Source organism: Leptinotarsa decemlineata, unplaced genomic scaffold (genome assembly GCF_025532065.1).
Source record: "Leptinotarsa decemlineata unplaced genomic scaffold, Ldec_3_MD MMD2_P_RNA_scaffold_4, whole genome shotgun sequence".
Classification (NCBI taxonomy): Eukaryota; Metazoa; Arthropoda; class Insecta; order Coleoptera; family Chrysomelidae; genus Leptinotarsa; species Leptinotarsa decemlineata.
The window spans coordinates 3,371,725-3,388,014 of NW_027412531.1; the positions used below are offsets into that span (position 1 = coordinate 3,371,725).

Here is a 16,290-nt window from a genome sequence, read left to right on the forward strand (position 1 = left end):
GATCCAACAATAATGATTATTACCGAAATCATCTGTGATAAGTAACAAATTGACATGTCTTCTAAGTCTTCTCTGAGAGTAACGTAATGGTCCAATTATTTCATACATTATTTTACCCTTCTCGAATTTACTTTCTAAACCGTACACATTAACTGAAATATCATTCTTGTCTTCAAATTTCACAATATCTTTCAACTTTACCGGAAAATTCATACCTGTTACATCTATGACTGTACTGAAATGTGGATACGATGAAACTTCTGATGTTCTATCGATTGCAGGATGTAGTGCTGAAGTGATAGCCCATGCAAAACAATGCTGATCTTCATTACGGACATTAACCACGGCCTTCCTACGCTCAATACATTCAGGCAGCTTCACATATGAACATCCACTGAGCGGGCTGTATTTATTAATGTTCAACTCCAGAAACATGATTTTTTCACAAGTCCAACCTTAAATACAGAACAATATTACTAACCCATCCAATTAAAACTTGGTAGAAATGTTTACCTGAATCACGTTCCTGGAATTCTGTAGTTTGAGCGATAATCCCATTTCGAAATCCATCAAATAAGGAATTCAAATCAGTAGATTGATCAACTGTTCTATTCTGTGAATTAAATGATTTGGTTTCCTTCAGGTCTTGTGTTTGTAGAATATAACTCCCAAATACTTCCATATTCACTTTGATGATTTTGTGAACCCTGATGGCCGATTCCAATAATTCTATAACTTTCTGCCTGATTTCATTAAAGAATAACATGTAATCGGTGGAAACAATGGAACTCTGCACCCTGTATGTCGCAATCCGACGTTTGAAGGCGCTCTTTATAATTTGAACACCATCACTGAATTGAACACATGTATTATTCTTATGTTGTAGAGTTCTATTGTGAGAATTCACTTGAGTCAATGGAATCATCACATTACAACAATTACATGTGTACATAGGTGCTGCAGCGTCATCTAATCTCACTCGTTTCACTGATGGCCCTCCTTGGCAACTCTGGAGCTGATGACGACGAAGGTTGTCACTACGGGTAAAAGATTTACCACATTCACAAGAATACATTTTCTATGATATGTTCTCACTAACTCACTCGATGGAAACTGACATAACCAACACTCGCCCGCTTCTTAAATACCATAATCCACGTCGCCTGCGCATCACCGTAGAGAGTGAGGGTAGGTAAGGACACATCGATGCATCCGCTAGAAATGCCTGATGTCACAGCCAAGCCCATCTCCCAATTTGATGCGAGTTGCCGGCACGAGCAAGCAGTGATCGTTGCGCTCTCGGAGAGGGCAGACGTTTGCACAGTCCTCGCCCGCCTGCGTGTCACCATCAATAGCGAGGGTAGGGTGATGCGTTACGTCACATCATTCACTGCTTCGAGAGCGATAGCCGAACAAGCAATTGTCGTTGCGCTCTCGGAGAAGACAGACGTTAGCACAGTCCTCGCCCGCCTGCGTGTCACCATTGATGGCGAGTCTGGGGCGTTACGTCACATCCTTCACTACATCGAGGGAGGTGAGAGCAGACCGATGAATACGCATTACTCTGCCACACGTCGTGGAGTGAACATGTCGCTCTCTAGCCGTTGAACGGTTATTGCTGTGACGTCACTCCACTACTAACTTGGTGCCCTCACACCGATGGAGCATTCATTACTTGGAGGATCTTCGAAGTATGCAGACGTATGTTTGTACATAGACAAACAAGCACATGATGAAACCCTGTACCGTGCATTCTCTTACACACACACACACACACATACACACACAAAATCTCATATGAAAAAAAAAATCTGAACGATCCATGCACCAGACACTTCAAGGTCACAACGCCTTGACTTCACTGCACAACAAAAAAAAGCAAATAACACGTCATATTGGTGGGGGGAGGATTAGAACCGGGAAAAAATTTCTGAACAATCCATACACCACACCCTTCAAGGTCACATCACAGTGACTTCACCAAACAACAACCAATAAAAAAGCAATTAATACGTCATAGTGGTGGGGGGAGGCTTAGAACCGGCTCAAATCTCCTACTCATATCATTATCGCCTTATCAGTCTGTATAAAATGGACAGACATCGCTGCTCTCCATCTAACAGTACGAAATATTGTTCTGAACTAGCAGACATGGTACGTTACGTATTAATTTTTTTGCTTCCATTCTTCAATTTGGGAGAAAGTCTAAAGAGTGGACAGTGCACAAGGTCTCCGGTAAGTCATATTTTTCCATGAAAGGGCCGAATGGAGAATGAATAATAAAAAAACAAAAATATTTCCAATATCATTTGTGTTTCATGCCTAAGGACCATATTATACCATCAGTGGAGACATATTATATTCATTACTTTCATCAACAGTTCCACATGCAGTTTCTAATTGACTCGATATCATATCGAGTGGTCCAATGAAAAGTATGCACCTTGCTTTTCTCCTTTTTTTGTAACTTAACACAAAATGCTCGGACAGGTCAATTTTGCTTTTGACGGGGACACATTTTAGATGTATTTTTCTACCTGTGCCTTCAACCCCCTAGCGAGGGTGAGTAACAACCCTAAAATTTTAAATGGAAAGTGGGGTCGAGTGATATATCATTTGAAAGGGCACAAAATTCTCTTTCCAATGATACCTAATTTGTTGTATTTACTTGAATAGTTATAAAAAAAGCAAGAACATTTACTCGATATTTTTGGTGTCGATGAAAATGCGGAAAAAACGGCATTTTTATCACTACTACATTCCTCAATTTCTCTCAAGCAGATAAGTGTACAAAAAGAATTTAGGCAAACGTTCATTGATTCAGTTTGGTTGCTTTTGGAATTATTTCAACTTTACTGTAAAAATGGTTCATTCCATTCCTGAACGAGTTGAAATTGTTAAACTTCATCATCAACATAATATATGTGCTAGACTTACTGCTCGCCTCTTCAATAATAGTCATCCTGGGAAAAATGTGAATGATTTGTACGTTGCCAAGTTAGTCCAAAAGTGTGTCCATACCGGATCTGTCTGTAATGTGAAACACCAGCCACGGAAACCGATCAGAAATGAAGCAGCGGAAATCGCTGTTTTGGGACATGTTGAATTGGATCATACTCAAAGTACCCGTCAGCTTGCTGCAGCCTCAGGTGTCTCCCGTTCGTCCATAAAACGGATATTAAGAGCCTATAAATTTCATCCGTACAAAATTAAATTAGTATAGGAACTCAATGAAGATGATCCTGATAGAAGACTGCAATTTTGTGAACAACTTAGCCAGCTACTAATTGATGATCCGTACCTACCTATCATTCAACACGTGCTTTTCCGATGAGAGTACATTTTTTTTAATGGAGCTGTGAATAGGCATAATTGCCGTTACTGGGATGACAGTAACCCACACTTATTCCGAGAGGTTCATACCCAGTACCCTCAAAAAATCAATGTCTGGTGTGGCATGTTAGGTAGTCATATCGTAGGGCCACTTTTTATTCCTGGGAATTTAACTGGTGAGGTCTACCTGAACATGCTTGAAGATACAATTGATCCTCTCATAACAGAAATAATTGAAAATGACCAAAATCATAATCCAGCAAGATGGAGCACCTCCTCACTATGTTGCTTCGGTAAGAGAGTTTTTAGATGACCGGTTTCCTGGACGGTGGATTGGAAGGAGAGGCCTGTCAGGTCACCTGATTTATCGCCTTTAGACTTTTTCCTTTGGGGATACTTGAAAAATAAATGTTTCGCTACGCAGCCCGAGTCCATAGAAGATCTTCTCCAACGAATTACAGCAGAGTGCAGAAGTATAACACTTGATATGCTTCAGAATGTTAGGAAAAGATTTGAACAAAATCTTTATTATTGTATGGAAGCAAATGGATCACATTTTCAGCACTTGCTGAAGTGGGATTCTACTAAGTCAATTACACATTTCAAAGTACTGGGTTGTAGTTGTTTTTCTTCATAATACCAACATGTTTCAGTGGAATACAACAAATTAGGTATCATTGGAAAGAGAATTTTGTGCCCTTTCAAATGATATATCACTCGACCCCACTTTCCATTTATAATTTTAGGGTTGTTACTCACCCTCGCTAGGGGGTTGAAGGCACAGGTAGAAAAATACATCTAAAATGTGTCCCTCTCAAAAGCAAACTTGACCTGTTCGAGCATTTTCGCGTGAAGTTACAAAAAAAAGGAGAAAAGCAAAGTTCATACTTTTCGTTGGACCACTCTGTATATTGGTTGTTCGGCAGATGGCTAAGTTTGATTTCTTGTCAACATAGATCTTCCTGATTATCTTACAATATAATGTATATGGGTGTAACTATCTAGTTTTGACACAAGTCGCGTACTATTAAGAAAAGTTTTTTGTTCAGAAACTTTAAGAGCGCTTACAATAAATATGACTTCTACCATCTTGCCCTAACAACAACAATAATTTTGTACCTGCCAATGATGTCAAAGAATATCAGAACTCCATTCACTTTTGTTTTCGAAATAAATGTCAGTTTCTATAGAATACTAGTTTATTGGCGTTATCCACAGATTTCTGGCCACACATGCTGACGTAGAGGAAAATAAAAATCTGTGGTTGGGATATGAAATTATAAGCACCCGTACTAATATCTGTGACTGGAAATACCTATTCACTATAGGTTGAACGTGAAATTATTGAGACTATTTGGTGTATAACTTTTTATAGAATCTTGAGTAGATTGACGCGTTGATCACCGTTTTCTCATCAACAATACAGATTTAGGAAAGAATAATATTGGAAATATCAGACTTCCTTTCCAATACTCAATGTAGAAATTACAATCGATGATGTGCGTTCATGAGAATCACACAACTTCCTTAGTTTCTTGAGTAAATTAACTTGGCGATAACACTTTTCTTGTCATCTAAACATATTTCAAAAAAAGAAAATTATTGAAACAATCAGATTCATTTATTGAGATTCCTTGTAGAACTGGAACCAGATGATGTGCGTTCATGGAAATCACACAACTCTTATATAGAATCTTGGGTGGATCAACATAGTGGAAACTGTTTTCTTGTCACCCATACAGATTTCGAGAATAAAATTGTTGAAACGATCAGACTAACTTTTTAAACCCCTTGTGGAATTGGAACTAGATGATGTGCGTGCATAAAAATCGAACAAGTCTTATGGAATCTCGGGTAGATTAACGTAGTGATAACAGGGCGGGTGTATGTCACCCATACAGATTTCCATAAAAAATTGTTGCAACAATCAGACTAACTTTTTGAAATCCCTTGTATAATTGGAACCAGATGATGTGTGTGCATTAAAAATCGAAAAGGTCTTATGGAATATTCAGTAGATTGATATAGTGATAACAGTTTTCTTACCACCCAGACAGATTTCGAAAAAAAACATGTTGAAACAATCAGACTCATTTTTTGCGATTTCTTGTAGAATTGAAACCGGATGATTCCTAACCCCAAGTTACTTTATGAAATTTTCAATATACAAATAACAGATTTCGAGAATACTGTAACGAATCTGAAGCCGCCCCTGACCAGTATGCCGGGTGAATCATGTAACAAATACATGACATCAAACTGTTATATTATATAAGCCCGATTTCCCGACCCAAGGGGGTCGGGAAATCGGGCTTCACCCAAGTGAATGGTGCGGCTAAACAAAAAATTTAAATAGTGGAAATGAATTAAGCGTTAGTTGCTAAGTGTTGTAAATAAATTAGTTTGTCATCAGTGAAATACTGTTAGAAATGAATTTGTTTAAGACAGTTAATTCTTCAATTTGCCACAATATCTTCAAACTGGAAGGGAAGCAATATTCTTACTCATTCTTATTACATTTAAAAAAATCATTTTTTCGAAATCTGTAAGGATGAAAGAATGAAAACGAATTCAACAACATTGATCTACTTGAGAAGTTGTGAGATTCTGATGAACGCAAATCATCGGGTTTGAATTCTACGAGGGGTATTGGAAAGTATAGATAGATCGATAGATAGATATATTTATTCGTGTATACAATAAAAACATGTCTACATTTGTCATTAAACACAAAACAAAACAAATGCTATAAAAAAACAATATATATATATATATATATATATATATATATATATATATATATATATATATACCGGGTGTCCCACATTTTATGTGACAGGCAATATCTGGTTTGTTGAAGGAGATACACAAAAATGTTTCATACAAAAGTTTTAGGAGTTCATGAGAGCTATATTTTGATATAATTTTTAAATATACAGGGTGTTTGGTGTAGGTGCTACAGACCAAAATTCCATTTTTTAAAATAGAACGCCCTATATATAATTACATATTCAGATGCTACGTTAGATTCTGATATCATTTCATGTTTGGTTTTTGAAATTCAGTCACGGCGTTGTTGAGTTATTGCTTAAAATGTAAAGTCTTGAGAACGACTATTATTTTTAAAAATATCTCATACAATTATTCTCTCTGCATCAGATCACATGAAAATTAGTCAAAATTTTGGGTGTTCGAAGTAATGGTTTCAATTTTGAGTTGTGGAATTCAGTCAGGAATCATTTTGAATATGAAACAATTGCGAAATTGAAAGAGGTGTATTCGAAAACAAATCTTTAATTAATAACAATGTAAATAATATAACTTGATAAATCATTTCATAAGAATGGTAGGTACCTAGAAATAAGTCATAAAAATTGTTCAAATGATGACCATTAGATATTATACAGGCTTCGAAATGTCGAATCACTTCTCTCGTACAAGTCGCTCTTATAATATCAGGCGTAATATCACTGCACGCTAGTCGAATTTTCATTTTCAGATCATCCACATTGAAAGGGGGAGTAGTGAAAACAATATCTTTTAAATAACCCCATAGGAAAAAATCAAGCGGTGATAAATCTGGGGAACGAGCCGGCCACCGGATTGGACCCTTATTACCAATCCATCTATTTGGGTACGTTCTATCCAGATATTCAGTAACAACCTGTGAATTGTGAGGAGGAGCACCATCTTGTTGCCACCAAATTCCTTGTCGTTCTGCTATGGGAATATCTTCCATCAACTGGATCAAATCATTTTCTAGAAAATGTAAATATCGCAATCCATTGAGATTTTCATTGAAAAAGTAAGGTCCTATGATGCGGCCATTGAACAATCCACACCATACATTAATACCCCAAGTAGTTTGAAAATTACTTTCGCGGACCCAGTGGGAATTTTCTTGAGACCAATAGTGACTGTTATGTCGATTCACAACTCCATTATTGTGGAATCGCGATTCATCGCTCCACAAAATTTGACTGAATATGTTAGGACTTTCATGTAATATTACCTGAATTCAAGCAATGAATTCAAGTCGTCGTTCAAAGTCCGTGGGTTTCAAACCTTGTACCAACTGAATTTTGAATGGGTGGTATTTATTTTCTTTCAGAATTCTCTGTACATTAGATTTACTCACACCGACTTCTTCTGCAAGATTAGGGATAGAAACATGTGAATGAATAATAATATAAGCCAACACATTGATCTCTAAATCTTCAGTTCTAACAGATCTCGTATGATGACGATGCTTTATATTAGGAGGAAATGACCCAATTCGCAATTTTTCTACAACTCTCGAAAAAGTCATTCGTGACGGAATGGGTCTGTCTGGAAAACGTTCTTGGTATAGACGTTGTGCTTGACGGCAGTTTTTCTGACATTTCCCAAAAATTAATAACATATCACTTGGACTAAACGCGAAAGGCATACTGGAGTTTTCGCACAAAGAACACAGTTACTGTTTTGCAAAGAATCACTGAATCGAACTGACAAGTAGATACAATTCAACAACATTTGTTACTATGGCATCAACAAGCATAAGCTACTTGATGAAATTGTGCAATATAAAGCAATTCACCCTCAAGTTAGTCACATTCTCAAAATTTTCAATATTATATTCAACTGATATCGATATTGTATCGTAGAGGTGAGAGTAATGGTTTGTATTCAGTAGTTGTCTAGTTCAATTTAATAAAAGATATAGACTGGATTCGTGTACGAGTAAATAAGTTTTTTTGAAACTTTATATTTAAGGAAAAGTGCAATAACTCAACAAAGCCGTAACCGAATTTCAAAAACCAAACATGAAATGATATCAGAATTTAACGTAGCATCTGAATATGTAATGATATACAGGGCGTTCTATTTTAAAAAATGGAATTTTGGTCTGTAGCACCTACACCAAACACCCTGTATATTTAAAAATTATATCAAAATATAGCTCTCATGAACTCCTAAAACTGTTGTATGAAACATTTTTGTGTATCTCCTTTAACAAACCAGATATTGCCTGTCACATAAAATGTGGGACACCCGGTATATAAATAAATAAAAAATCAATACTCACACACACATGCACTTCCATGAAGCAAACATTCTTCCACGGAATAGAAACAATGATAAACTAAATATTTGCGCATTTGATTTTTAAATGTTTTTAAAGTAATGAAATTTTTATGTTTTTGTGGAAGGGCGTTAAACATTTTATAACCTGAATACAAATGAGAATTATGAGATTTGGTTAGTCTGAAGACGCAGATCACTACCACCTCTGGTACTGTACCTATGTACATGGCAGTTTAAGGTTACCTCATTCGCTAAAATTTTGCTCCCAACTTGAAGAAGGCATTCCAATATATAACAACAAGGCAGCGGCATGATGTTAAATTTTTTAAAAAGGGGCTTACAATGAGCGTCATACTCGCTAGAAGAAATTATTCTAATGACTTTTTTTGTGCTATGAATATTTGATTGGCATGAGTCGCACTTCCCCGAATAATCAAACCATAAGTCATTATACCGTGGAACATAGCAAAGTACGCTATTTTTAAATAATCAAAGGACAGCTGATATTTCAATTGACGCAACGCATAAGAAGCTTTGGCCAGACGTATTGCTAGATCCTGAATGTGAAATGAAAAATTTAGGTGAGAGTCTATATGAAGGCCCAAGAGTTTAACTCTATCCTCAGATTTTTCCGCATGGTTTAAACTGAGATGCTGCGTTTTACTTCCATTTAAGCATTCTGTTCTGAACAAGGGTCTGTAAAGCACATAGAGCCAATACAGTAGACCGGTTAGGTCTATAGCCAAATTGCGCATTACACAGTAGCCTATTTGACTCAAAAAATTGGAGTAACCTTTCCTTAAGAATTAGTTCAAATATTTTACCAATTAGCGGAATGATAGAAATTGGTCGATAATTATCAGGAAGGTTAATATCACCCTTTTTATGTAAAGGGGTCACCTTAGATATTTTGAAAGCGAATAAATCTGACATTTTCAATAATTTTTTCCCGGAACTCGTATCGATGACAAGATAACAGTTCGCATTACTACCCAAGATTCAATAAGAGTTGTGTGATTTTCATGAACGCACATCATCTGGTTCCAACTCTACAAGGAATCTCAAAAAATGAATCTGATTGTATCAACAATTTTTTTTTCGAAATCTGTTTGGGTGGCAAGAACATTGTTATTACTATATCGATCTACCCGAGATTCCATGAGACTTTTTCGATTTTCATGCACGCAGCACATCATCTGGTTCCAATTCTACAAGGGGTTTTAAAAAGTTAGTCTGATTGTTGCAACAATTTTTTATGGAAATTTGTTTGGGTGACAAGAAAACTGTTTTCACTATGTTGATCTACCCAATATTCTATAAGAGTTATATGATTTTCATGAACGCACATCTCCTGGTTCCAATTCTACAAGGTGTTTTAAAAAGTGAGTCTGATTGTAACAACAGTTTTTCCTGGAAATCTGTATGTGTGACAAGAAAACGGTTTTCACTATGTTGATCTACCCGAGATTCTATAAGAGTTGTGTGATTTCCATGAACGAACATAATCTGGTTCCAATTCTACAAGGTGTTTTAAAAAGTGAGTCTGATTGTTTCAACATTTTTTCCCGGAAATGTGTAAGGGTGACAAGATAACTATTATCATTATATTAATCTACCCGAGATTCCATAAGACTTGTTCGATTTTTATGCACGCACTTCATCTAGTTCCATTTCTACAATGGGTTTAAAAAGTCAGTTTGATCATTACAACAATTTTATTATCAAAATCTTCTAATCAAATAATACTTCTCAGTGCACGAAACAATGTGAATGAATGAAATAACTCATTAACCTGATATTATCACTGTAAAGAACTCTCATTCTTCAAATAATATCATTTGGTTCATCCACATCGATAATGTATAACTCAACGACTACCAGAATATTTTCTCCTTTTTCTGAACCTAACATGCATCCAGAAGACGGTATTGAAAGATCGAAACAATATGGTTTAACGTCGAGATCACTGAAATCCAGTAGTCGCGGGGGCTGTAGCTGAAGAGTATGGAGAGGGGAGGCACCTATAATAGTTACTCTTGATGTGTTTTCCATTTTCGAAGTAGTCGATGTCAATTACACTATTGCGTTTCCGGACACTTTGAAAGGCTTTCACCAGATGCATGCGTCGATCATTGAATACCCAAGCAAAAAATACTGTATGTTTACTCATATTGCGTCTGAACACTGACGAATGTTCGTCGTGGCCTTCCGAAAACAATTTTTAAAAACAATGATAAACTTTGAAAGTGGAAATTGACAAATTACTCTATTCGGTATAACACAAAGAACAAATGAAGAGTGAGGAGAGGCGTCATTGAAATTAGTTTTATATAAACGCTTATCAACTATCGGGCTGATAAAGCGTCCGTCCAGGGAGGCGTACTAAAGGTCATTCAGGCCACACGAGTCCCATAACTCGTCCATCCTCAGAGTGAAACTCCAGGATAAATTTCGGAATTTCGGAAAGTTTCCTTAGGTTTTTCTGCTGTTGGGGCATCCGTTGTGGCTAGGCATCTAATTGTATAGAATCGGCAGACTACATAGAGGATGGCTATGGAATATATGACATATAAAATTATTGTACAAATGTCAAAATATTTCCGATTGATTGGTGCATCTTGGATCTCCTTTGTTTCTTCTTGATTTGTAATGTTTTTTGAATATCTTCAATTTCATTTAGGTTGATAGCTTCCATTTTATTATTTGGATTGATGTTTTGGAATTGGGGATTCAAATATGAATAATTGTTTCAAAATTTAATTCTGTGAATTCAAATGGTTTGAGTTCAATTGTTGGATTTTGAAAATTTCTCATGACAATATTGTCTATCTTGACTTCACATTATGAATCAAGTTCTGAAATTGAAGTTTCTTGGGGAGGAATTGATTCTTTGCTATTTTCACAAATTTGTTTAGCGATTTTTTGACTTGGTGTGATAATAATTCATTTGTTTCCTTCATTCTTCTGTATCTTCGTTTTATTATTTGTCACAGGTGCTAGATAAAAGTTTGTTAGTTTTTCGGTTGCTTTTATCATCAATTATTTCGTCATGAATTGTTATTCCTCCATTTGCCGTTTCATTTACATTACTGTGTAGTATTGTCAGTCTTCTTCGATTGAAGGTGTTAGTTCTTTAGTATATGTTGGTGATTTGGTGCGGATATCCGATGAAATTCCTGTATTTTGTTGAGTATGGGGTTCACTTGTATTTTGTATAGGGTATTCTGATAAATTTATCAATAGTGACATGGGTTCTTCGAAAATATCACCTGGGTTAATAATTACAGATTAATTTTATACTGTGTTTATTTGAATTCGGGATAATGCGTCTGCGTTTGTGTTTAATTTACCTATTTTGAACACTATTTGGTAATCAAATTCTTCCAGTTCCAGTCTCCAACGTATTAATTTTGAATTAGGTTCTTTTAATTCAAAGAGCCAAACAAGTGAGCGATGATCGGTATAAATAGTGAATTTTCTACCAAAAAGATAAGGTAGAAAATATTTACAGGTCCATACAATGGCTCATAATTCTTTCTCTATTGTGCTATATTTTTGTTTTGTCTCGTTCAAAGTTCTTGAGGCAAATGCTATTGATTTATCTGAACAGATTGTTCCTTGAGGTAAAAATGCTCCTAATGCTACAGTCGAGGCATCAGTTGTAAGAATAAATTTGTTTTGAAAATTAGGGTATTGTAATATGAGAGCATTTACAAGTATTAAATGCTGTCAGGAATGTATGATTTTCGCGTGTGTTTTTGAACATAAGGTTAGTGGTTCTCAAATTTCGTCCTAAAAGTAATTTACATGGTTTTTCACCAGTAGTTGAATGTGGTGTGTTTCTGTATTGAAATAAAAATCTATGAATTATGAGATGTGTATCTAAAGATGGATTTTCAATTTTACTCTTTATAATGGTATTTTTCAGTAATTTAACTGCATTTTCGGCCTGCCCGTTTGTACGTGGATAATACGGTGCCCCCGTGAGATGTTTAATGCCGCTTTGCTTCAAAAAATTCTGAAATTCGCCACTTGTAAATGTTTTTGCATTATCCGTACATATCTCTAAAGGTAAACCAAATCTCGAAAATAACTCTCTGAAAATTTTTATTGTGGCTGAAGCTGTAATATTAGACATTTCGGAACATTCTATCCATTTGGATGAGGCATCTTCAATGACCAAAACCATTTATTGTAGCACGGTCCAAAGAAATCAGCATGCAATCGAGTCCATGGAGAGCTAGGCCATTTCCAGACTGACAAAGATGACCTTGTTGAGTTCGAAGAAATTGCACAGCAAACTCTGCAAGAGCTTGCTATACTTTCGATTTGACTATTTATTGAAGGCCACCATACATAAGCTCGTGCAAACTGTTTCATTTTTACCATACCCATGTGGGCGATATGCAATTCATCCAAGATAGAATTCCAGAATTTTTTTGGTATTATTATTCTATAACCCCACATGAGACAATCTTGTTCAATTGTGATTTCATTTTTTCGTGTGAAAAATGGTCTGAAAATATCAGATGGACATTTCTTAGGCCATCCATATTGCACATAAAAAAATATTTTACTGAGAATGGGGTCTACTGCGACTTCTTTTCTAATCCGTTTAACATCTATCGGTAAATTAGATTCTTCTACATAATTTATATACGAAAATTCCGTTTTCAATTTGAAATCCATTGTATTCGATTCTGAATCTGATATTGGTAAGCGAGATAAAAAATCGGAATAATTTTTATCCGAATTTACAAATTTGATATCGAAATCAAATGCTGACAAAGTGTAGGCCCACCGTTGGAGCCGATTTGCAGCAAACATGGGTAAACCCCGTTTATTTCCAAAAATAGCCAACAATGGCTTATGATCGGTTACTAATATGAATCTTTGGCAAAATAAATATTGATAAAATTTTTTAATTCCAAAGATGATAGCTGCCGCCTCCTTTTCGATTTGTGAGTATTTAATTTCAGATGAATTTAGTAGTCTGGAAGCGAAAGCTATTGGTCTTTCAGTATTGTTTTCAAAAATATGTGAAATGGTAGCCCCTAATGCAAACTGAGAGGCATCGACGCTCAGTTGAATTTTTTTGTTGGGGTCAAAATGCGTGAGAACAGAATTTGAGAGTAGCAATTTTTTTGCTTTTTCAAAACTTACCTGGCATTCATCAGACCATAGCCATTTAGTATCTTTTTTTAGTAACCTATACAGAGGCTCCAAGATTTGCGAGATATTTGGTAAGAATTTACAGTAAAAATTAATCGCACCCAAAAATGATTTCAGTTCAGTTACCGTGGATGGTACAGCTGCCTCTGTTATTGCCCGAACCCGGTCTTTGGAGGTGTGTAACCCATCCCTATCAATAACGTGTCCTAAATAGTTGACAGAATTTTTAAAAAATGAACATTTTTCCTTTTTTACTTTAAGACCGGAATTTTGTAAAATTCTGAATACAGATGATAAACGCTCTAAATGCTCTTGGTCATTTTTGCCAGTGATTAAAATGTCATCAAGAAAGCATACTATGCCAGGCTTATTAAACATTTGTTCCATTATATTTTGGAAAATAGCAGGAGCACATGTAATTCCATATGGTAAGCGAGTATAGGAAAATAAACCTTTATGGGTTGTAATAGTAACTAACTTTTGTGATTCAGGCGTTAAAACAATTTGTTGATACGCTTCTGATAAGTCAATTTTCGAAAATTTTTGTCCACCCTGTATTTGGCTGAAAATATATTCAATTCTAGGTAGAGGAAAATGTTGATTTTCTAGTTGTGGATTAAGGGTGACTTTAAAATCGCCACATAGTCTAATGCCTCCATTTGGCTTTAATATTGGAACAACAGGTGTTGCCCATTCCGAAAACTCCACCGGAATTAAAACTCCATTTTGTACCATCCTATTTAATTCCGCTTCAATTTTTGGTTTAATTGCGAAAGGGACCGGTCTAGCCTTAAAAAATTTTGGACTAGCGGTCGGTTTCAATTTTAAAGATACTTTAAATTTATTGAAAGTTCCCAAATTGTTATCAAAAATTTCTTTATAGGAGTTTAGCAAAAAACTCATTTTGTCAGAAAAACTTTCTTGAACTGAAACTACCTGTTCGTTAAAATTAATTTTACATATTCCTATATTGAACATTTTCATTTCGTTCCTGCCGAGCAACGGGGGTCCCCCATTTCGAATGACGTACAGTTTAATATGAAATTTACTATTTTCAAAGAGTACGTTCAACTTCAAAAACCCCAACGGTTTGAAACTTAAGCCAATATAATCCCTCAGTGTTAAATCATTGTCATGAAGAATTTTATTCGTAAAGTGTTTTTTTAACAATTTTTCCGAGATAGCTGAATGAGCAAAACCTGAATCTATTTCAAAATTAATGGGAATATCTTCCACCAATAATTTTACGAAAGCAGGCTTGACATTTCCCAGAGTATCATTATGATCAAATTTGAAATTTAAAAAGTCATCATTATCCTCAGTATTTTCATCAACTGAATACTCTTGTTTTTCCCGTAAACAAAACATAGAGTCATTTTTGAGTTCATCAGAAATACAATCATCTACTAAAAAATTATGCTCAAATCGTCGACACTGTGGTGCCAAATGACCTTTTATCCCACATTTGTGACATATGCAATCTTTGTATGAACACACTTTAGCAGAGTGATTTAACCTGCCACAAACTGTGCACTTACTTGTTTTCGTTTTGTGGCTTACCCCCTGTCGATTGTTTCTGTACTCCCTGGATGGGCCTGCGGACGCTCCGCCAATGGAATTTTCTTGCCCCCTGAGTTGTGATGGAGACTTTGCACTCACCGGTTTTTGGGAATGATAACTATAATGACCGAAATTTACTTCTGATTCTTCTTTCACTTTCATCACCTCCGATTTTACACCAAAACTTTCCCGAGCTGCTCTTTCTTTCAGCGCGGACTCTTTGGATAATCCCATTGTTACCAGAGATTGTAATGTAACTGTTGTTAACGACGCATCTTCTTCAAATAATCTTTCCATAATTTTTTCGTTGTTGATGCCAACCACAAACACGTCACGCATAACTACTTTTAATTCGGAACCAAACCCACAAGTTGAAGCCAAGTTTTTTACTCTAGCTTCCCATTCGGAAACACTTTCGTTCAAATTCCGCTGCGCTGAATAAAATTTTAGACGTTCTGCAAAATAGGACTTGACCGTGGAAAAATGATTTTTAAGCAATTTAAGTAGCTCACTATAACTTTTTTTTTCCGGCAAGTCAGGAACACACAAATTTCTCAATAAAATGTAACACGATTCTGATAAAGTATTGAGAAGAATAGCTTTTTTACGTCCTTCATCGTCTACTGCATTTGCTATGAAAAACTGTGCCAACCTTTCACTGAACACTGAGAAATCCGATGATTTTGGATCGAAGGTGTTTAATGTTCCCAGCAATCCAGAACTGGATGCCATTTTATTGGAAATACAGTCACTTATTTCGATAACTTGATCGAGAAAAAAAAAAAAAAATATTTGAACCACACGGCTCGTAGGTTTTGAAGAAATATCCTCGTCGCCACTTGTTGTATCCTGAAAGTTGTCAGGATCAGACCAAGGTGTGGAAATTATAACACCGCTACGTTATTTTAACTGTTTAATGTCGCACTCCAATTGTCAACTGCCCATGTGTCCTGCTTATCGCAGGTCGACCGAAAAGGTACAAAAAAGGATACTGTTTTTATATGTAAAGATAAATGAGCAAACCAATATATGACAATAATCTTTTATAAATTTTCTGTAGTATCCTACAAATCCTGAAAAACTTTTAATTTCTTTGAGTGTTTTTGGAATTGAAAATTTTTTTATTGCTTCAATTTTATCAGGGTTCGGTTTTACTCC

The 16,290-nt window shown here is 35.7% G+C and overlaps 1 protein-coding gene across 1 annotated transcript in view; it reads left to right on the plus strand.

Annotated features, from left to right (window-relative positions):
* Positions 1-2,080: 2,080 nt before the first annotated feature.
* The window catches only part of LOC111513709 (juvenile hormone esterase), a 78,215-nt gene continuing 64,005 nt past the window's right edge, over positions 2,081-16,290 (plus strand). Inside the window, exon 1 of the mRNA XM_074186685.1 lies at positions 2,081-2,235. Within this exon, the coding sequence (XP_074042786.1) occupies positions 2,092-2,235 (144 nt within the window). The 5' untranslated portion in view covers positions 2,081-2,091. The remainder of the gene's footprint in view (positions 2,236-16,290) is intronic.